This window comes from Salvelinus alpinus, chromosome 1, assembly GCF_045679555.1.
Source record: "Salvelinus alpinus chromosome 1, SLU_Salpinus.1, whole genome shotgun sequence".
In the NCBI taxonomy this organism is placed as follows: domain Eukaryota; kingdom Metazoa; phylum Chordata; class Actinopteri; order Salmoniformes; family Salmonidae; genus Salvelinus; species Salvelinus alpinus.
Genome location: NC_092086.1, coordinates 31,579,179 through 31,600,694, shown reverse-complemented (window position 1 = coordinate 31,600,694; position 21,516 = coordinate 31,579,179). Strand labels below are relative to the sequence as shown.

The following is a 21,516-nucleotide window of genomic DNA, read 5'->3' as shown; positions in this document are numbered from 1 at the left end:
TAATAACCATATTGGCATCCATATGCTTTTATTAAATTCACATTTCCACTTTTACAGAATTAAAATGACTACTGGAAAGCAACATTTAAGCATACCGATTAGACCATATAACAGGCAGTCAAAAGGCAATTGTGAACAGAACTTCCAAATTTGCATGACAAAACACTTCAAACATGTTTGGCTTTTGTTCACAATGGATTCTTTGGCCAATAAAGAGCATCTTTTATAAACGGGAAAAATAATGATCTTCCAATTGTAATAAAATGGGCCATCCTCAACTAAAGAAACATCAAATAAATACAAAACGTCACAAAAAAATACACTACGATGGTTGTTGAGAGAACATCTTGCTGAAACACCCTGACCCCAAACGTTCACTTAACATTAAAAGAGAGAGCGTTCCATAAGTGGGTGACGAGGGTCATCCATCCTAAATGACACCGTTACCATGGACACAGTGACATGGCAACAGAATGGAACCATGCCATTGAGTAAGAGAACAGGCTTTCATGGTGAAATAAAGACCACTTTTGTCAGGCTTGCCATTGATGCAGTCACACAACTGTCCTTCTCCATGAGTTGAGCCTTGAGGCGCAGTCACTTGGCAAGGTCGAGACCGAATAGCAGCCCAACTAAGGTAGTTAGCTGCCCTCTGGCATTCTGGCACAGAGTGACTTCTGTTCAGCCAGGGTCAGGTTGACTGTTTGGCAGAGATGCATAGTCAGAGCTCTCCAAAAGGTGGCAGTCTGGAGCAATATAAATGAATGGTACAAGGACCTCCGTCTGGAGTTCTCAGTCCACAGAGAACTCGGTCTCCGAGGCAGTGCCGGGGCGGCTGCCCCCATGGGCGTCCTTCCTCAGCTGCAGAGAGACACAGCTCAGCCAGCTCCGGCTGGTGGGCATCTCCCCCACGATCTCCCAGCTGTCTGTCTCCTCACAGTACCGCTCGATGGTGTCGTGGTACCTGGTGGACAGATGGGACAGGTTGTGTAGGCTCTGGTCAAAAGTAGTGCACTACATATGGAATAAGGTGCCATTTCATCAAAAGTAGTGCTATGAATAGGGTGCCATAGGCAGCCCAGATACTTTTCATATTCTCCTTAAAAATATATTTTATAGGCCTTGCACCTGCCAAATCAGGGTCGTATTCAGTAGGCACCAAACACGAGAAAACCGACTGAAATAGGGAGAGAATACATCAACTTGTTCAATAAGAAACGCTTGCTTTCATTTTCTGTTGAAAACCATTTTGCTCAGGTGTGGTCTAATAAATACAATCACGCTGAATATGATTAGAAAAGGCTTGACATGGAGCTGTCTTTTACCTGTCCCAGCCCTCCTCTCCACCCAGCACGTAGATCTTGCCGTCCACCACGGCCACACCGGGCCGGTAGCGCCTCTCCCTCATGTGAGCACACATGGTCCACTGGTTACTCTTGGGGTCGTAACACTCCACCTTGTCTGTGTTCTCTGTGGACGCATGCCAGCCACCTAGGAATGGAATACAGGAGAAAATCCTAATGTATTTTTCCACAGACAGTGGAAATATCCTCTGGCTTCAAACTAGGGTCTTACTACTTTTTTCCTGATCAGGTCACTATGTATCAAGCATCTTAGAGTAGGTGTGCTGATCTAGGATCAGGTCCCCCATGTCCATGTAATTGTATTCATTGTGATCTAAAAGTCAAAACTGATACCTATGACGTAGATTTTCCCCTTCAGGGTGCAGGCAGCAGAGCCGGAGCGAGCGATCTGCATGGGGGCCACCTCAGTCCATACAGACGTTTTAGGGTTGTACACCTGGGCCAGGTCTGTGCCGTCACCATCCTCTAGAACAGCACCACCTAGCAGCCAGGAGGACACTGATAAGGTACTATCTATTATTAAAGATGACCTGTAGACAATTCAAACTACCGCATAAAGCAATTTGAGAACAATGATAGAAACCAAGCTGAACCTATAGAGTTGCTGTGACTGTCCACAGTAAATACTTTGCCTGCGTTTATACAGTCATCCCATAACTGATATTTTTCCCACAAATAGGTCTTTTGACCAATCACATCAGATCTTTTTCAGAGCTGATCTGATTGGTCAAAAGACCAATTCATGAAGGAAAAAAAATCTGAATTGTGCTGCCTGTGTAAACGCAGCCATAGAGTTCTCTGGAAGTGGGTGAGCAATGATCTCCCCTACCTGTGACATAGAGCAGACCATCCAGTGCCACCACAGCAGGGCTGGTGACGGCCATTTTGACCGACTCCATGAACTGCCAGGTGTTGGTGTGGGGGTTGTAACACTCTACCGAGTCCAGGCGGGAACGGCCCTCCCAGCCCCCCACCGCAAACACATAGCCATCCAGCATCACCAAACCTGGAGGGGAGGGAGGTGGACATATTCATGGAAGATCCGGCCTGCTCAACTTTAAACAGAGAGGAGTTATCCAATGGAAGTCTATCTTTAATCAGAAGTCTGTCAGCATTCACAAATGATGTACTGTATTGGCTATTGTTTTATTCCATTACAGAAGTCATGGACGGGGACCTAACCTGTTACAAAAAAAGTCACAAGTCCCCGGCTGTCCTTTTAACCAGTGTTATGGAATAAAACACATTTTAACGCTGACATGTCAGACAGACAGTGTGTTAAAATGGATAAATAAATGGCTAGAAGACAGATTTTTACCTAGCTCTGAGCGGGCTACGTTCATGGGGGCCATCTCCAGCCAGGAGTCGAAGCAGGGGTCATAGCGCCACATCTCTCTGCTGGCCGAGCCATCAGGGAACTCCCCTCCAGCCAGGTACAGAGTGGAGCCTGGGGGAGAGAACATGGAGATTAGAAAATAGAAAATAATAAAATTCCTCACAAAATGTGTGTATTTTGTGAGAAACGGACATTTCTCTTTTCTTCATCTCATTCTCAAGCATTAGGTAAAATGTAACAAAGGTCCTATAACAATCTATGACATAGGATCCATCTTATCACTAGGTGTTAATATACAAACTAAAGCAAATGGTCCTCACCTGAAACCACCAGGCCGTGTTTACTGACAGCGAAGGGCAGGCAGGCCAGACTCTTCCACTGGCTGGTAAGAGGGTCAAAACTCTCCACGCTACGCAGCACCACCTTATCGTCTTCTCCCCCCACCGTCACAATCACCTCAGCTGTCCCTGTCACAGAGAGAGGCCAGCAGAGAGGGATGTGACTGGGGAGCCACAGAGACTTGTCCCTTCAGAGAGCTGATCATTGTATTAAAGGCAGTTGGTAGAACAATCCTCCAGGCATACCAGGGTTTGCGCTTCAGAAATCTAATTAAAGCGCTAGGCGTGTGGAGGAGTTTGGCAAGTGGGAGGTTAAATGTGTTTGTTATGGTGACAGGGTGTATTTGGAGTGTGTTTTGTGCATGTATCCATGCATGTGGTACCTACCTGTGGACCTACGTGGGCGTGCTCGGGGGCAGTAGAGCTCTCCTCGTCGGTCCTTTAGCAGCAGGTAGTCCTTGGCCTCAGAGATGAGCCTCTGACAGCGCTGGGACTCACGGACCACCTCCAGAGACTCAATCACATCGTGGATGTAGTACGGGCTGATCAGGGGCAGGCGGATGTGCTCCAAGACCTGCAGGGAGACGTGGGTTAGAATGACGACACACACACACTGAAAACAAAACACACCAGCACTCACTGGACACAGACATGAGCAGACAGACACAGGTAGGCATCTCCATCCGACCTCTACAGTTTTATATACACATTAAAACGAGGCCATAGGACCTAACCTTCAATTTTGTTTTTTTGATTTAATGGTTAGGTCCTATTCCATTTTACCAGAGCAACCTTGATACCTCCAACTTCCACTTAACATGATAGGATCGCTGACCTCTGACCTATCCAAAATGACACCGACTCACATCTGAGAGGCTCTAAATTCTATTGGTGCCATGCCAGGGTCACACCTTCCAGGGCCCATGGTTACTACAGGACCATACAATGGGGTTCTAACCCCTATAAGAATATTTTGAAGACAAAAACGACACAGAGACAGGACTAATGGTCAATAGCGAATTGTAAATAGGAGTTGGTTTTCAGTTCAACATCTGTGGAATGTCACTCATGAACTCAGAGCAATGTGGGCTACATGTGCCACATTTTCATTGGTCTGTACATTGAGTCGGGAGTAGGATACTGGTTATTTGGCCATTGGCCAAGTTGTACTGCAAGGACTTCTGATTGGTCAACCCCAGGCTAGTGTGGGGGGGTTATAAATGGCATCCTGTTCCCTGTTCGGAGGGGAAAAGCTGAGGACAGGGGAGACTGAACATCTGACTCCCAGCATAACATCTTGATTTGTCCTCTCTGAATAAACCTATTTTTCTCCCCCTGATTTGCTTTGAAGTTTGTGTTATTGAAGAATAACAAATTGCTAACACTTGGTGCCGTGTTCCTGATGAATTGGTCTGAACAACAAGAACGTATCAACTGTGTGTTTATCCAGAAGAAAGAGGCTGAGCTCAACCCACTTTGGGGAGTCAACTCTTAATCTCCTGATTGATGACAGAATTGCTGGGTGAGTCTAGACCAAAATCATTTTAAACAAACCAAATCAGGTTCAAATAGTGTATGCAATGAGTGATGTGTATCTGTGATGTATAAGTGTTCAAGTCCTTTGTTTTATTACAGAGTGTAGTCCTTTGTTTACTCTATTAAAAAGGTTGGAGTCCTCTTTAGGTTGGAAACCTTCTTTAGAAGTGAGTTAGTTGAGAAGGACATTTTTTGGGGGGTGAAACCGTGTTGCATAGAAGTGAATTGCTAGTTGACTAGCAATTTTTACACGTGGTAAATATAAGGCTTGTAAGCTTTGAGTTAACATTTTTTATTTTTTTATTTAACCAGGTAGGCTAGTTGAGAACAAGTTCTCATTTGCAACTGCGACCTGGCCAAGATAAAGCATAGCAATTTGACACATACAACACAGTTACTCATGGAATAAACAAAACATACAGTCAATAATACAGTAGAAAAATAAGCCTATATACAATGTGAGCAAATGAGGTGAGATAAGGGAGGTAAAGGCAAAAAAAAGGCCATGGTGGCGAGATAAATAAAATATAGCAAATAAAACACTGGAATGGTAGATTTGCAGTGGAAGAATGTGCAAAGTAGAAATATAAATAATGGGGTGCAAAGGAGCAAAATAAATAAATAAATACAGTAGGGGAAGAGGTAGTTGTTTGGGCTAAATTATAGATATGCTATGTACAGGTGCAGTAATCTGTGAGCTGCTCTGACAGCTGGTGCTTAAAGCTAGTGAGGGAGATAAGTGTTTCCAGCTTCAGAGATTTTTGCAGTTAGTTCCAGTCATTGGCAGCAGAGAACTGGAAGGAAAGAAGACCAAAGGAGGAATTGGCTTTGGGGGTGACCAATGAGATATACCTGCTGGAGCGCGTGCTACGAGTGGGTGCTGCTATGGTGACCAGTGAGCTGAGATAAGGCGGGGCTTTACCTAGGAGAGACTTGTAGATAACCTGTAGCCAGTGGGTTTGGCGATGAGTATGAAGCGAGGACCAACCAACAAGAGTGTACAGGTTGCAATGGTGGGTAGTGTATGGGGCTTTGGTGACAAAACGGATGGCACTGTGATAGACTGCATCCAGTTTGTTGAGTAGAGTGTTGGAGGCTATTTTATAGATGACATCACCGAAGTCGAGGATCGGTAGAATGGTCAGTTTTACGAGGGTATGTTTGGCAGCATGAGTGAAGGATGCTTTGTTGCGATATAGGAAGCCGATTCTAGATTTAATTTTGGATTGGAGATGCTTACTGTGAGTCTGGAAGAAGAGTTTAGTCTAACCAGACACCTAGGTATTTGTAGTTGTCCACGTATTCTAAGTCAGAGCAGGTGCGGGCAGTGATCGGTTGAATAGCATGCATTTAGTTTTACTTGCGTTTAAGAGCAGTTGGAGGCCACGGAAGGAGAGTTGTATTGCATTGAAGCTCGTCTGGAGGTTTGTTAATACAGTGTCCAAAGAGGGGCCAAAAGTATACAGAATGGTGTCGTCTGCGTAGGTGGATCAAAGAATCACCAGCAGCAAGAGCAACATCATTGATGTATACAGAGAAGAGAGTCGGCCCGAGGATTGAGCCCTGTGGCACCCCCATAGAGACTGCCAGAGGTCCGGAAAACAGGCCCTCCGATTTGACACACTGAACTCTATCAGAGAAGTAGTTGGTGATCCAGGCGAGGCAATCATTTGAGAAACCAAGGCTGTCGAGTCTGCCAATAAGTATGTGGTGATTGACAGAGTCGAAAGCCTTGGCCAGGTCGATGTATACGGCTGCGCAGTAATGTCTCTTATCGATGGCGGTTATGATGTCGTTTAGGACCTTGAGCGTGGCTGAGGTGCACCCATGACCAGCTCTGAAACCAGATTGCATAGCGGAGAATGTACGGTGGGATTCGATATGGTCGGTGATCTGTTTGTTAACTTGGCTTTCGAAGACCTTAGAAAGACAGCGTAGGATAGATATAGGTCTGTAGCAGTTTGGGACTAGAGTGTCACCCCCTTTGAAGAGGGGGATGACCGTGGCAGCTTTCCAATCTTTGGGAATCTCAGACGATATGAAAGAGAGGTTGAACAGGCTAGTAATAGGGGTTGCAACAATTTCGGCAGATAGTTTTAGAAAGAGAGAGTCCAGATTGTCTAGCCCGGCTGATTTGTAGGGGTCCAGATTTTGCAGCTCTTTCAGAACATCAGCTATCTGGATTTGGGTGAAGAAGAAATGGTGGGGGCGTTGGCGGGTTGCTGTGGAGGATGCTGGGCAGTTGACTGGGGTAGGGGTAGCCAGGTGGAAAGCATGGCCAGCCGTAGAGAAATGCTTATTGAAATTCTCAATTATAGTGGATTTATCGGTGGTGACAGTGTTTCCTAGCCTCAGAGCAAATGGGCAGCTGGGAGGAGGTGCTCTTATTCTCCATGGACTTTACAGTGTCCCAGAACTTTTGAGTTAGTACTACAGGATGCAAATTTCTGTTTGAAAAAGCTAGCCTTAGGAAAGCTAACTGTCTGTGTATATTTGTTCCTAACTTCCCTGAAAAGTTCCATATCACGGGGGCTATTCGATGCTAATGCAGAATGCCACAATGTTTTTGTGCTGGTCAAGGGCAGACAGGTCTGGAGTGAACCAAGAACAAAATCTATTCCTAGTTTAAAAAAAAAAATTGAATGGGGCATGCTTATTTAAGATGGTGAGGAAGGCACTTTTAAAAGAATAGCCAGGCATCATCTACTGACGGGATGAGGTCAATGTCATTCCAGGATACCCCGGCCAGGTCGATTAGAAAGGCCTGCTTGCAGAAGTGTTTTAGGGAGCGTTTGACAGTGATGAGGGGTGGTCGTTTGGTCGCAGACCCATAGCGGATGCAGGCAATGAGGCAGTGATCGCTGAGATCTTGATTGAAAACAGCAGAGGTGTAGTTGGAGGGCAAGTTAGTTAGAATGACATCTATGAGGGTGCCCGTGTTTACGGATTTGGAGTTGTACCTGGTAGGTTCATTGATAATTTGTGTGATATTGAGGGCATCAAGCTTAGATTGTAGGATGGCCGGGGTGTTAAGCATGTCCCAGTTTAGGTCACCTAGTAGCACAAGCTCAGAAGATAGATGGGGGGCAATCAATTCACATATGGTATCGAGGTCACAGCTGGGGGCAGAGGGAGGTCTATAGCAAGTGGCAACAGTGAGAGACTTGTTTCTGGAAAGGTGAATTTTTAGAAGTAGAAGCTCGAATTGTTTGGGTACAGACTTGGATAGTAAGACAGAACTCTGCAGGCTATCTTTGCAGTAGATTGCAACACCGCCCCCTTTGGCAGTTCTATCTTGGCGGAAAATGTTATAGTTTGCGATGGAGATTTCAGGGTTTTGTGGTTTTCCTAAGCCAGGATTCAGACACGGCTAAGACATCCGGGTTGGCAGAGTGTGCTAAAACAGTGAGTAAAACAAACTTAGGGAGTAGGCTTCTAATGTTAACATGCATGAAACCAAGGCTTTTACGGTTACAGAAGTCAACAAATGAGAGCACCTGGGGAGTAGGAGTCGAGCTAGGCACTGCAGGACCTGGATTAACCTCTACATCACCAGAGGAACAGAGGAGAAGTAGGATACGGGTACGGCTAAATGCTATACGAACTGGCCGTCTAGCACGTTCGGAACAGAGAGTAAAAGGAGCAGGTTTTTAGGCTCGATAGCATAGATTCAATGCATAGTGTACAGACAAAGGTAAGGTAGGATGTGAGTACATTGGAGGTAAACTTAGGCGATGAGAGAGATATAGTCTCTAGAGACATTTAAACCAGGTGATGTCATCGCATATGTAGGAGGTGAAAAAATATGGTTGGTTAAGGCATATTGAGCAGGGCTAGAGGCTCTACAGTGAAATAAAACAGTAATCACTAACATCACTAACATAAGTTATGGGTAGCCAGGCCCTACCGAAACAATTTGTGTTCTAGAAGAGGTTTGGGTCCTCAAAAAGGGTTATATAAAAACATACATAAATTCCAAAAAACGCACAAAAAAAACGCAAAAAAAGAAACGTCCTCTCACTGTCAACTGCGTTTATTTTCAGCAAACTTAACATGTGTAAATATTTGTATGAACATAAGATTCAACAATTGAGACAAACTGAACAAGTTCCACAGACATGTAACAGAAATTGAATAATGTGTCCCTGAACAAAGGGGGGGTCAAAATCAAAAGTAACAGTCAGTATCTGGTGTGGCCACCAGCTGCATTAAGTACTGCCGTGCATCTCCTCCTCATAGACTGCTCCAGATTTGCCAGTTCTTGCTGTGAGATGTTACCCCACTCTTCCACCAAGGCACCTGCACATTCCCAGGCATTTCTGGGGGGAATGGCCCTAGCCCTCACCCTCCGATCCAACAGGTCCCAGACGTGCTCAATGGGATTGAGCACTGATGGAGGGATTGTGCGTTCCTGGTATAACTTGGGCAGTTGTTACCATCCTGTACCTGTCCCGCAGGTGTGATGTTCGGATGTACCGATCGTGTGCAGGTGTTGTTACACCTGGTCTGCCACTGCAAGGACGATCAGCTGCCCGTCCTGTCTCCCTGTAGTGCTGTCTTAGGCGTCTCACAGTACGGACATTGCTATTTATTGCCCTGGCCACATCTGCAATCTTCATGCTTCCTTGCAGCATGCCTAAGGCACGTTCACGCAGATGAGCAGGGACCCTGGGCATCTTTCTTTTGGTGTTTTTCAGAGTCAGTAGAAAGGCCTCTTTAGTGTCCTAAGTTTTCATAACTTTGACCTTAATTGCCTACCGTCTATAAGCTGTTAGTGTCTTAACGACCGTTCCACAGGTGCATGTTCATGAGTTGTTTATGGTTCATTGAACAAGCATGGGAAACAGTGTTTAAACCCTTTACAATGAAGATCTGTGAAGTTATTTGGATTTTTATCAATTATTTTTGAAAGACAGGGTCCTGAAAAAGGGACGTTTCTTTTTTTGCTGAGTTTATATTATACAACTTTTGACGTTAATGTAATGTCATTGTTAAGTGAGAAAACCACTCTGGAAAAGGGTGGAACAGCTCTTTCGGATGTGAACATGAAATTTGAAATTCACTGTCTAGAACCATTTCAAAGTAGAGCAGGTAACACAGATGAAAGTCAGACCTGACCCCCACCCGTGGCCTCTGTTCTCCTAATCTATCCTTACACGGAGTTGTGCAAGGCAGATCAGATTTCAAGCAACTGGTCGGCACTGCCTGTCTTTGAGTCAACAGATTCTGACAGCAGTGACGAACAATGTTTTAGGCCAACCAGAACACAGGCTGTAAAAGGGAGTAAAGACAAACTTCCGGAGACAGTGAACACACATAAATCAGCATCTCCAAAACAGCTGGATGAATGGTCATCCACAAGACGTGGTTATCAGAGTTATGCAGGTTCCGAGTGAAACCAACAACATTATTCGTTCAGGGGAAGAGAAACCTGGTGTATGTCATTATTGCGGGATTTCTGATCACTGGCAGCGAGGATGTCAGAAAAGAAAACATGTTTTTCTTTTTTTTTTAAAACAATTTTATCCCCTTTTCTCCCCAATTTTCGTGGTATCCAATCGCTAGTAATTACTATCTTGTCTCATCGCTACAACTCCCGTACGGGCTCGGGAGAGACGAAGGTCGAAAGCCACGCGTCCTCCGAAGCACAACCCAACCAAGCCGCACTGCTTCTTAACACAGCGCGCCTCCAACCCGGAAGCCAGCAGCACCAATGTGTCGGAGGAAACACCGTGCACCTGGCCCCCTTGGTTAGCGCGCACTGCGCCCGGCCCGCCACAGGAGTCGCTGGAGCGCGATGAGACAAGGATATCCCTACCGGCCAAACCCTCCCTAACCCGGACGACGCTAGCCCAATTGTGCGTCGCCCCACGGACCTCCCGGTCGCGGCCGGCTGCGACAGAGCCTGGGCGCGAACCCAGAGACTCTGGTGGCGCAGCTAGCACTGCGATGCAGTGCCCTAGACCACTGCGCCACCCGGGAGGCCCGAAAACATGATTTTATGAGAAGTGGCCAGGAGAAGCAGTGTCCATCTAAGGGAAAATGGAAACAAGACAACAGCCCCAACAACACAATACTTGTGCAGAAGTGTAAGAAGCTCTCTCCAGCTCAGCAGCAGAGGTTGCTGGATGCTGTGGAGAGAAAATAATAGACCCCCTCTTTACGTCCCATCTCAGCTGGTGTACATAGGAAATCGGATGAAATATATGTGAACATGATGGTTAACAACTTTGCAGTCGATTTTTTAGTAGATACAGGTGCTGAAGTCACTGTATTGCCCATATCTTATGCAAAACATATATGTCCTCAGTACACAGAAAAGAAGATGGGAGCAACAGGAGTGGAGGGAAGACAGATATGAAACAAACCAAACCATTATCAATTTCTATTGGTCCAATGAAGATTGATGCAGGGGTGAGGATAGGCTCATTTGAACAACCTATTTTAGGCCTTGATGTTATTATGTAACTTGACTCAACATTGAACATTTCTTAAGAAAAGGTGACGTGGCAAATTAGACAACCCCAGAAATCTATAGCTCAGAACCATGCTATTTGGACTATGAAGAAAAATGTGGAACTGTGGATATGGATTCAGTGTGCTTGACAGGTGATGCCCCACCTTGCACAAAACAATATCCCATCAGCAAGGTAGCTATGGCCACTACTAAAGTAGTGATGAAAGATCTATGGGACATGGGTATAGTTGAAAAGACACCATGTAATCCAGCTACTTTGATGCTTCCTCCAGACACCACATTACTTGAACACAACTGTTGTGAGTTGTTTTGGATCAGCTCTCTGATTGGTTTAGAGTTATTTGTTGGAAAACTCTGAATTTATCTTATACACAGATGGTTCAAGCATTGTGGAGGGAGGTGTGAGGTAGGCTAGGCAGTTACTACATTTACTACAATGGACAATGTGATAATACCAGGCATGTTAGATTTGAGAAAAGCAGACGTTCTTAGGGCTGAGATCCCGCTAACGGGATCGATATGACAACAACCAGTGAAAGTGCAGGGCGCCAAATTCAAACAACAGAAATCTCATAATTAAAATTCCTCAAACATACAAGTATTTCACACCATTTTAAAGATACACTTCTTGTTAATCCCACCACAGTGTTCGATTTCAAATAGGCTTTTCAGCGAAAGCACCACAAACGATTATGTTAGGTCAGAGCCAAGTCACAGAAAAACACAGCCATTTTTCCAACCAAAGAGAGGAGTCACAAAAATCAGAAATAGAGAAAGTATTAATCACTAACGTTTGATGATCTTCATCAGATGACACTCATAGGACTTCATGTATGTTTTGTTCGATAAAGTTCATATTTATATAAAAAAAACTCAGTATACATTGGCGCGTTATGTTCAGTAGTTCCAAAAACATCCGGTGATTTTGCAGAGAGCCACATCAATTTACAGAAATACTCATCATAAATGTTGATGAAAATACAAGTGTTATACATGGAACTTTAGATACACTTCTCCTTAAGCAACCGCCGTGTCAGATTTCAAAAACACTTTACGGAAAAAGCAAACCAAGCAATAATCTGAGTACGGCGCTCAGAGCCCAAACAACCCAAACAGATATCCGCCATGTTGTGTAGTCAACAGAAGTCAGAAATAGCATTATAAATATTCACTTACCTTTGATGATCTTCATCAGAATGCACTCCCAGGAATCCCAGTTCCACAATAAATGTTTGTTTTGTTCGATAATGTCCATCATTTATGTCCAAATAGCTCCTTTTGTTAGCGTGTTTGGTAAACAAATCCAAACTCAATAAGTGCGTTCACTAGGAGCAGACGAAGTCAAAAAGTTCCGTTACAGTCCGTAGAAACATGTCAAACGAAGTATAGAATCAATCTTTAGGATTGTTTTCACATACATCTTCAATAATGTTCCAACCGGAGAATTCCTTTATCTTCAGAATTGCAATGGAACAGAGCTCGCTCTCACGTAAACGAGCGTGGCCAGCTCGTGGCTCTCTGGCAGACCGTCTGACTCATTCCCCTCTCATTCGGCCCCCCTTCACAGTAGACGCATCAAACAAGGTTCTAAAGACTGTTGACATTTAGTGGAAGCCATAGGAAGTGCAACATGACCAATATCCCACTATCTTCAATAGGGAATGAGTTGAAAAACGACCAACCTCAGATTTCCCACTTCCTTGTTCGAATTTTTCTCAGGTTTTTGCCTGCCATATGAGTTCTGTTATACTCACAGACATCATTCAAACAGTTTTAGTAACTTCAGAGTGTTTTCCATCCAAATATACTAATACTATGCATATATTAGCAACTGGGACTGAGTAGCAGGCAGTTTACTCTGGGCACCTTATTCATCCAAGCTACTCAATACTGCCCCCAGCCATAAGAAGTTAATGAGTGACACAATGCTTAACTATTGCATACAACTCTCTAATGGGGAATAACTCCCGAGGGGGACATGACATAGTGCCATGGTGATGTGGCAGTGTAGTGCCAGTGGGTGATGGTAAAAATATATGTGACAGACACATTAGGGCCAAATTGGGAAGGTCCTTATCAAGTTTTGCTCATAACAAGGTCAGCAGTAAAAGTCCAGGGACAATCACGATGGATACATGTCATTCATTGCAAGGTTGTCCAGTTTGATGACAAAGCAGAGCCTGGAGAATAAAGAACTGATTGATCAGTAATTGGGGCCAAATCTCAGGTGAAGAAGCATAGTAAGACGATCAGAACCTGATAAGCTTCTATGTTGTATACCGCAGTCGTCATATTAGGGATATCTAGGTGAAATGTCCAACATTTTCCTGAAAATCAGGACATGCGCTTACTTAGGGACATCTGTGAAATATCAATTTCTCTTGAAACGAGAAATTATTACTTTAACTTTTTTGTTTCCTTCGTTACAGGTTATGAGAATCTACCGTCTGAAGCTGAAGTAATATGCTTCGATTCAAGAACTGTACCTGAAACAATACAAGATCAAGTGCAACCAGTGGAACGAAAGTAGAATTCCTCACTACCAGCAGACTGTCAGAACCTCATATTTAATAGTTATCTATGTGGGACTGATACAGGGGGGAAGAGCTGGTCACTTTTAAAGGACTTTGTGAATGATACTTTGACAATAGGACGATTGAATATAATTGTCTTTCAGTGAAAGATGTTTGAAATTATTTTTCTTGTGAGTTCCCTCCTAATACAGGATGTGGGTGGTGTTTCCATTTCTAACAGAGATGCATCAGCAGGATGAGGGACACTCGGGCATCAATACGTTTCTAGCTCTCTCTCTACACTATGCCACAGTAGTCAATCAAAGTAGTTGTTGGGTTTGTACGTATGCACCATTCACCTCAAGGACAGGTATTCCTTTAAGGGCTATTCCTTTTAACCAGAGTGAAATGTTGGGTATATGGAGAGATGTTAATTGGTATAAGACGATTATTGGTACTAATTTGGGTGAGAATGTCTAGTATCAACATGCGAGAGTACCTTGTTCTGCAGTACCTTCTGTCATTTGAGATTACCAATGACACTAATCAGCGACCACCTTACCTAGTTATTACACATGCACCTGTTGGGTGGTTATGTTTTAATAGGTCCCTCTCTCAATACCTTCAGTAATATCATCAATAATGGTATGAAAGCTCCTAATGGGACTTACTTTATCTGTGGATCCTATGCCTATTCCTGGTTACCAAAATTGTGGCAAGGGTCGATTACAGAAACGGAGAGATTCTTTGCGATTTCTTTTCCATCTTATGGTATTTCTAAAATAGCACAGGAAGTTATTAATATGGATAACTCTTTGGAAATCCTAGCTAATAGTACAGCTGAGAGTCTTGAGTTAATTACAGCTGAGATGGTTGTCATTTGGACTGTGGCAATAAATCATTTGGACCTTGACTATCTTCTGTCCGCACAAGGGGTTACATGTGCTGTGATTGGTGCTGAATGCTGTACTTACATTCCTGATAATTCTGAGGAAATAACTGACCAAATCCAAAAGATCAGGACTGAGGCGCTAAATATCATGATTACAATCCAGATGATTTAGGCTTAGTCATGTGGTTCTTCCACATTTGGTACATGGGGAAGTTCTGGTGGGCATGATACTTCCAATAGTGGGAGTTCTGGTAATTTTTCTTATCCTCATCCAGGTTATTAAGTGTGCTATTGCCCGATGGTTGTCTGCTAAAATCTGATGGTTACGTGATAGGAGATATCATAAGATTCATCAACCGTGTCCTTTTGGAGATGGGTGTCAGTGGTGTTCACCAGAATGTGGTGGGGATCATAAGGGTCTTCATCACACCAAGCCTCATGATTGTGGTCAATGTGCCCGTGGTAACTCTCCTCGGTGCTGTAGTGAACCATGCTCTCTCAGATGTGCCATCACACTTGTTAAGACCTCTTTTCTATAACTTTGTGTGAAATCTATTTCTTTTGGCAACGGCAAGTACAATATGCCCTTTGTGTTTTATAACGTGAATGATTTTGCTTTACTGCTAATGTTTTTTATTCTGTCTATTTTTTCATGTTTTCTAATGTTGTTTTCTAAAATGACATTTTAACTATATTTATTTTTAAAATGGCCTAGGGGGGAATAAGAATATTTTGAAGATAAATACACAACGCAGAGGATGAGAGGACGAGTGTACTAGAGTACTAATGGTCAATAGCAATTGTAAATAGGAGTTGGTTTTCAGTTCAACATCTGTGGAATGTCACTCCTGAACTCAGAGCGACGTGGGCTACATGTGCCACGTTTTCATTGGTCTGTACATTGAGTCGGGAGCAGGATACTGGTTATTTGGCCATTGGCCTAGTTGTACTGCAAGGACTTCTGATTGGTCAACCCCAGGCTAGTGTGGGGGGGTTATAAATGGCATCCTGTTCCCTGTTCGGAGGGGAAAAGCTGAGGACAGGGGAGACTGAACATCTGACTCCCAGCATAACATCTTGATTTGTCCTCTCTGAATAAACCTATTTTTCTCCCCCTGATTTGCTTTGTAGTTTGTGTTATTGAAGAATAACAAATTGCTAACACCCCTAACGTTTATGTAACGCTGAGTGACTGACAGCTGGGGTTTCGGGATGGACAGATCGACTGGGGATTCCAGAGTTTAAAACCCCACACACCAAGGTCAACAGAGAACTGTAGGGAGGGGGCGTAGCACAGAGCTGGACACAATCTGTTGCCTAGATACCGCTCAACATACGGACAATGGAGAACCACTGCATTGACTGTTGTGTTTCCACGCTGACCTTTTCAAAGCTCTGCCTGCGGGTGGCGCTCTTTTCCAGCCACAGCATGGTGGCCTCGAACACAGTCTCCTCCTTGGCTACGTTCAGGTGGTCACTGGCGATGATCTCCGTCAGCTTGTCTGCACACAGAGACAGGAACTCCTCCTGGGGGGGGGGGGGACAGTGTTCAAAATATTTCAACATTTAAAGCAAAAATGTGCATTTCTTATTGGAACAAGTCCAGGTAGTCCCTCCCTGTTTTAGTCTAGTTTCTTAATTTTGGTGCCTAATGAACACGATCCAGGGCTGGCAAGGGGCCAGCCAGGGGAGCAAAAGACATTTGACTATGATGTTACTTCCCCTTTCTCACATACACAAAGAATGGGAATGTCTAAACAATGAGACATGAGAAATGTCCTCTCCTTCGTCTGCACTGTTCTGAAGGAACAACACGGGTGAAACCAAATACCTCTCTGGGATCATTGTGTTCAATGCAGCACAGATGAAGGAGAACAGAGGTGAAAAATACATTTTAAACTATTGAGACGCCCCAGGTTTGGACTACACAACCCAGACCTCCCTTCCTATCTCACCTGTTGGCAGACACTGCCGAAGTGCTGGAGGATGTAGTCCATGCTGCGTTTCTCCAGCTCCCTACAGGAGTGGGCCTCAGCGAAGCAGTGGATGCCCACACAGTTCATCTCATCCATCTGGCGCTCCATGAAGCGGCAGCAGGCTTCGCGCACTGCCATCACGTCCAAGAGGTTGGCCGCAGCCAGCAGGGCCTGGGGGTCACAGGTCAATGACATTTGATTTCAAGACAGTCAACTCAGGACATTTATTTAGGAAATGAAAAGTGCCATTTACTGTATTTATGACTAGGAATGAAACTGACTTCAACTCTGGGGTAGTACAACTTTAATTTAACAACTGCAATGCTAAACCAGAAGCTGACTACAAAGTGAGACTGGAAGACAACGGTTCTACCTCACCTGCACATTGGCCTTGGAGATGACCACCTCAGCCGTGTAGGCGTAGCTGACCAGCATGCCAATCATCTGGGACTCCACTCCGTTGATGGCCACCCGCTCCTGTCTGGACTCCATCAGGTCTGTGGAGAACATGGCCTGGGGAGACAGAGCATTAGGAGGAGAAACAGACTCCTGCCAATGGAAAAGCACCAACAGCAAATGACCACATTTAAGTACTTCAGGTCTGCAGTGAGTGACAATATAAAAGATGCACGGTCATCAGTAACCTGTATCCATTCAGTAAATGGAATAGTTGAGAAGCAGGGGCACCGTCAGCTTGCTCATCCCCGTTGCATCACTGTATTGCCCTCTGGGTCTATGTAGTATAGCAGTTAGAATAATCATTTGGGGGGGTGCTTATATTTGTCCTGTTATACACAAGTGTGTAATTTGCATATCCCAACTCCCCCTGAGACACCCGCATGGAGTGGGGTCCCGGCCAGGGTCACCATTGTACAGTGACCCTGGAGCAATTAGGGTTAAGTGCCTCAGGGGCAAGGGCACAGCGACAGATTTTTTTACCATGTCGGCTCCGGAAGTCCAACGCTCAAAACTCGAGGCCGACCGACTTATATTAGCGCACAGTCTGACTGTCCGGTATGAGTTAATAAGTGTTAGTGTATCATACGCAAAATTGCCACGGGGGATGAGGGGGACATGTCCCCTCCCCCAATATTCTGAACAGGTTGATTGTAGAATAACAGGAAATTGTAGAATTCCAGGACATTTGATTTAAAACGGAAAAATTCTTTCTCATCCTCTTGGCAAAATGTGAATAGCATGAGATGAGCTATAAAACAGCACGTTTCTCTCTACCCCATGGAAAATGTGTAGAACTGCAAAAAAATTGCTTTAAAACTGCAACATTTTCTCTCAGCCTCATGACAAAATGTGTAGAATAGCATTTATAAAACTGCACTGCATTAGTCCGGCCCCGTTCGGACGCACTGAGCCTCCTCCGCTGTCTATACAGACGCACTATATATATTCACACGCCTCCCGCTTCAGTACCAGTAAGTGAAATATTACTAATTTACAGTTTCAATGAAGACTCTCCCCTGACTCTCTCCAACAGGCATTCAGACAGTCCTTAGTTCAAGGTGTGTTTTAGCTCAACCTCCACCTGTAAACTATGAAACCTACTAAACTTGATAGGATATCATCTACTAAGTTGATCATACATTGACTATGTAAATATGAATGTGCATCATCATTATAATAGTACTCAGTCTTCATCTTTTGTGTATTATTAATATTTGAATTGGTGACTTATCCTTTCACTTATACCATTTTCAAAGTACCCCTCAAGAGAGGGCATAAATTCATGTCAAACTGTAGAATTGCAGGAACTTTTTTTATATGTAAATATTCATAATTATAATAAAACTCAGTCTTGATCTTTTTTGTCTTCTTAATATTTTCCTTGAAATACCTTAATTCATGATGGTGCTGACTTATCCTTCCACTTGTACTGTTTTCAAAATACCTTTCAAGAGAGGCATTAAAGTAATGTCAAACTGTGCACAATTGCAGGAAATGCCTTTTAAAATTTCCCCAAAAATTCTGGGGGACGACTCCCAGATCCAACGTCTACTGTTTGCCCCCCCAAATATCTACCCACAATTTAATTTACATATACATTTTAGTCATTTAGTAGACGCTCTTATCCAAAGCGACTTACAGGAGCAATTAGGGTTAAGTGCCTTGCTCAAGGGCACATCGGCACATTTTTCACCTAGTTGGTTCGGTGATTCAAACCAGTGACCTTTCGGTTACTGGCCCAACGCTCTTAACCATTAGGCTACCTGCTGCCCTTGTAGTGTATGGAGAAGTAGTGTATGCATTCTATGTCTGCTCTTGGACAATGTATGTTTTTTGTACTCTTGTCCCAATGATAACTTCAGCACTCCCTGTGGGGATTAATAAAGTTGTATTGTACCGTACACCACTGTCCATACCTGGAAGTAGGAGCTAAAGGAAGCCAGTACGATGCGGTGACAGGGGAACTCCTGCCCCCCACAGCACAGTGTCACATCACAGAAGGCATTGTTGAGACGCAGGCTGTTCAGGCCCTCCAGGACCTTGTTGGGGTGCCTGGCCTCCACAAACACATAATCCTCACTGTCCAGCGAGGCCAGGGGAAAGCCAGAGTCCTCAAGGACAGGAGATGGGGGCAGGAAGAAGGTGGCGGATGTGGCTGAGATGTTCACAGCAATGATTTCGGCCATCCTTTCACTTTAGTCAAGCCTGTAGGGGAGGAAGAGGCAGATAGAATGTAGCCTACAGTCTCTTTACCCAGCAGACCTGACCCACTTGCTCACAGCTGCACTAGGGTCAGACAGCATTCCTGTGTAGATTAAGAAACCGTGGACCTGGCGCGAGATTTGGCTCAGAAAAGATACCTCAATCAAGGGATGAGTAATGTGTTGTACTACAAATTGTCCCATTATCCCAACTGTTACACTGACGTCATGCTAGTTATAGGTAGTCACATCAACCATTATGGAATGGCATGGTGCATTGAACAACAAAATGGCTGCTATGTCTTCTGCTATCTAACATGAGGAAAAAAATGACACTTTTCCAGAAAAACTAGCAGTCGTTCAATCTTCTCAGTTTAACAGTTGGGATAATGGGAAAATTCAGAGTACAACGCATTTCTCATCCCCCCAGGTATGCAGAGGCCAAATCAAGCTCCGCACGGCGATGCCATTCGACTCCAAAATGCTGTAATAACATGAATAACAACTCCGTATAGCTCTGCATTGACATGACTAGTTGGCGGTATGTCCTGTATAAACACAAACTCCCTTCCTTGACAACAGCTCTGCGAATTGCAAGTATGAATGCCTTGACTTCTGCAGTACGAATGCCTTGACTTCTGCAGTACGAATGCCTTGACTTCTGCAGTACGAATGCCTTGACTTCTGCAGTACGAATGCCTTGACTTCTGCAGTACGAATGCCTTGACTTCTGCAGTACGAATGCCTTGACTTCTGCAGTATGAATGCCTTGACTTCTGCAGTATGAATGCCTTGACTTCTGCAGTATGAATGCCTTGACTTCTGCAGAGCCGCATCGGAGTAAATGCTGTGTTTGACTGAGCATGCAGAGCCTTTAAAATCGACACAGGAATGCTGTCCAACCCTAGAGCAGCTTTAAGCAAGCCGGTCGAATCTGCTGGCTACAGTCTATTTTCCCCCAGTTTGCCTGTCAATAATATTTTCAGTCCACTGGGGCACCAGTCTCCTCTCATATACTGACCTCTCCATAGCAAATACAATAATACAAAATAAAAAAAGTAGTAAGGTTAGTGAGGGAATTCATAGCAGCATCACAAGTGTCTAGTACAATTTCAAGACCAGATAATGCCATTCCAGTTCACACAACATAACATTGTAGCAATTACATTTCCCCTTGTTATGGCAATTACACCATTTTCAACCAATGCAATAATTTTGAGGACGCAAACTGATTCCGTCGACTGAAATAGTGCATTGAAACTGAAATTAGAACACTACATATGCAATGAATGTGATTAAAACACTAACAAGCTAGTTTGTTATTGCCGAAGATTTCTGGAAAGCGCTCAGACTGACTGACACTGCTGACAACTGCTAAGTTAAATGATGATCGACACTTGCCTCCTAAAATTGTTATTTATTGCCCAAAATCTAAGACTGCAGACCATGCACTTCTACCCTAACATCGTGATAATATGTTACATTACCTGATAAACATTGCCGCATCAATAGAACAATCCAAATGTGTCAGGTCTCGACCGAAAAATTGTTAAAAGTCGTGACCACCAGACGCCATGTCTTCTTTTCTCTCTGTTTTACTTTCTCAGCAAAGTGAAACAGAGCTCCTTATCGCCCCCTGCTGTTTAGGTCCTCGAAGGTCCTTGCTTGGTTACACCGATAGAGATGTAAGGTTACACCCTAAAAGGTTGATCCATCATGTACCTGTTCAAAGTATAACGTAATAAAACACATTTTGTGTATATCAGTTAGTCACACTGTATTATTTATCTAATTTGAAGCTCCACCTAGGTGTAACTCCACATATTATCACCAACAGCCATAATACCACTCCAGTGACTCATGGTTACATCAGAGATAGACTTTAGAAATGTCAGTGGTGGTCCTATGCAATGTATGATATGGTCAGATTTCATATAACGACCAAAATCTGTATACCGGCACATACAAGACTGGTTGTAGTCACTTACAGTTTAGATAAAAACAACTATTCGGATGGCCTTACTATAAAGTTTAATACGGAAAACAGTTTAGACTTAAGCGATACTTCATCATCATGATCATGACAAGTTGTCCACCAGACACAACCCATGTAGATAACTGGCTTGAACTTGTCTTCTCCCTCTCTCTGTGTCCTCTCCATTGAAGCCAGAATCAAAAGCTTTCCGTCTGAGCTGACTGCTGGTGCATGGGACTCCTCCTCCCTTCATTGCCTGGTTGACTGGGTCAGAAGGATCTCCTGACAATGGCCTGCTGGGATTCCTTCTGTCTGCCTCTCTATCATATGAGCTGTGTGTCTAATAAACATTTAATATACTTTTTTAATTGGCTGGCAACAAAGGCTAGATTCACATTACTGTGGGCTCAGAGTTTTTCCTGGTTAGGTCACCTGGTAAGGAGAAACT

The 21,516-nt window shown here is 44.0% G+C and overlaps 1 protein-coding gene across 2 annotated transcripts; it reads right to left on the bottom strand.

The window, feature by feature from the left end:
• Window positions 1-11: 11 nt before the first annotated feature.
• Window positions 12-20,780, bottom strand: LOC139573940 (kelch-like protein 20). Of its 2 annotated transcripts, XM_071397955.1 has the most exons (13): window positions 20,581-20,715; window positions 18,809-19,097; window positions 16,812-16,946; window positions 16,413-16,604; window positions 15,841-15,984; window positions 3,426-3,612; window positions 3,021-3,167; window positions 2,683-2,811; window positions 2,194-2,370; window positions 1,698-1,844; window positions 1,326-1,491; window positions 1,129-1,177; window positions 12-964 (listed from the first exon to the last, which is right to left on the bottom strand). In XM_071397955.1, exons 2-13 carry the CDS (start codon window positions 19,076-19,078, stop codon window positions 935-937), a joined length of 1,773 nt encoding a protein of 590 aa, XP_071254056.1. In that variant the 5' UTR covers window positions 19,079-19,097; window positions 20,581-20,715; the 3' UTR covers window positions 12-934. The 2 variants fall into 2 exon arrangements, with proteins under 2 accessions (XP_071254056.1, XP_071254048.1); XM_071397947.1 differs by lacking the exon at window positions 1,129-1,177 and having other exon boundaries at window positions 20,581-20,780.
• Window positions 20,781-21,516: the final 736 nt, after the last annotated feature.

What these genes read in the sequence shown, in the direction of transcription:
- LOC139573940 (XM_071397947.1), bottom strand. Translation starts at nt 19,078, where the DNA reads ATGGCCGAAATCATTGCTGTGAACATCTCAGCCACATCCGCCACCTTC. An exon ending in TCTCCAAGGCCAATGTGCAG is followed by an intron (nt 16,605 to 16,811) that starts GTGAGGTAGAAC and finishes TGTGACCCCCAG; the next exon opens with GCCCTGCTGGCTGCGGCCAA. An exon ending in GGAGAGGAGGGCTGGGACAG is followed by an intron (nt 965 to 1,325) that starts GTAAAAGACAGC and finishes TCTGTCCACCAG; the next exon opens with GTACCACGACACCATCGAGC.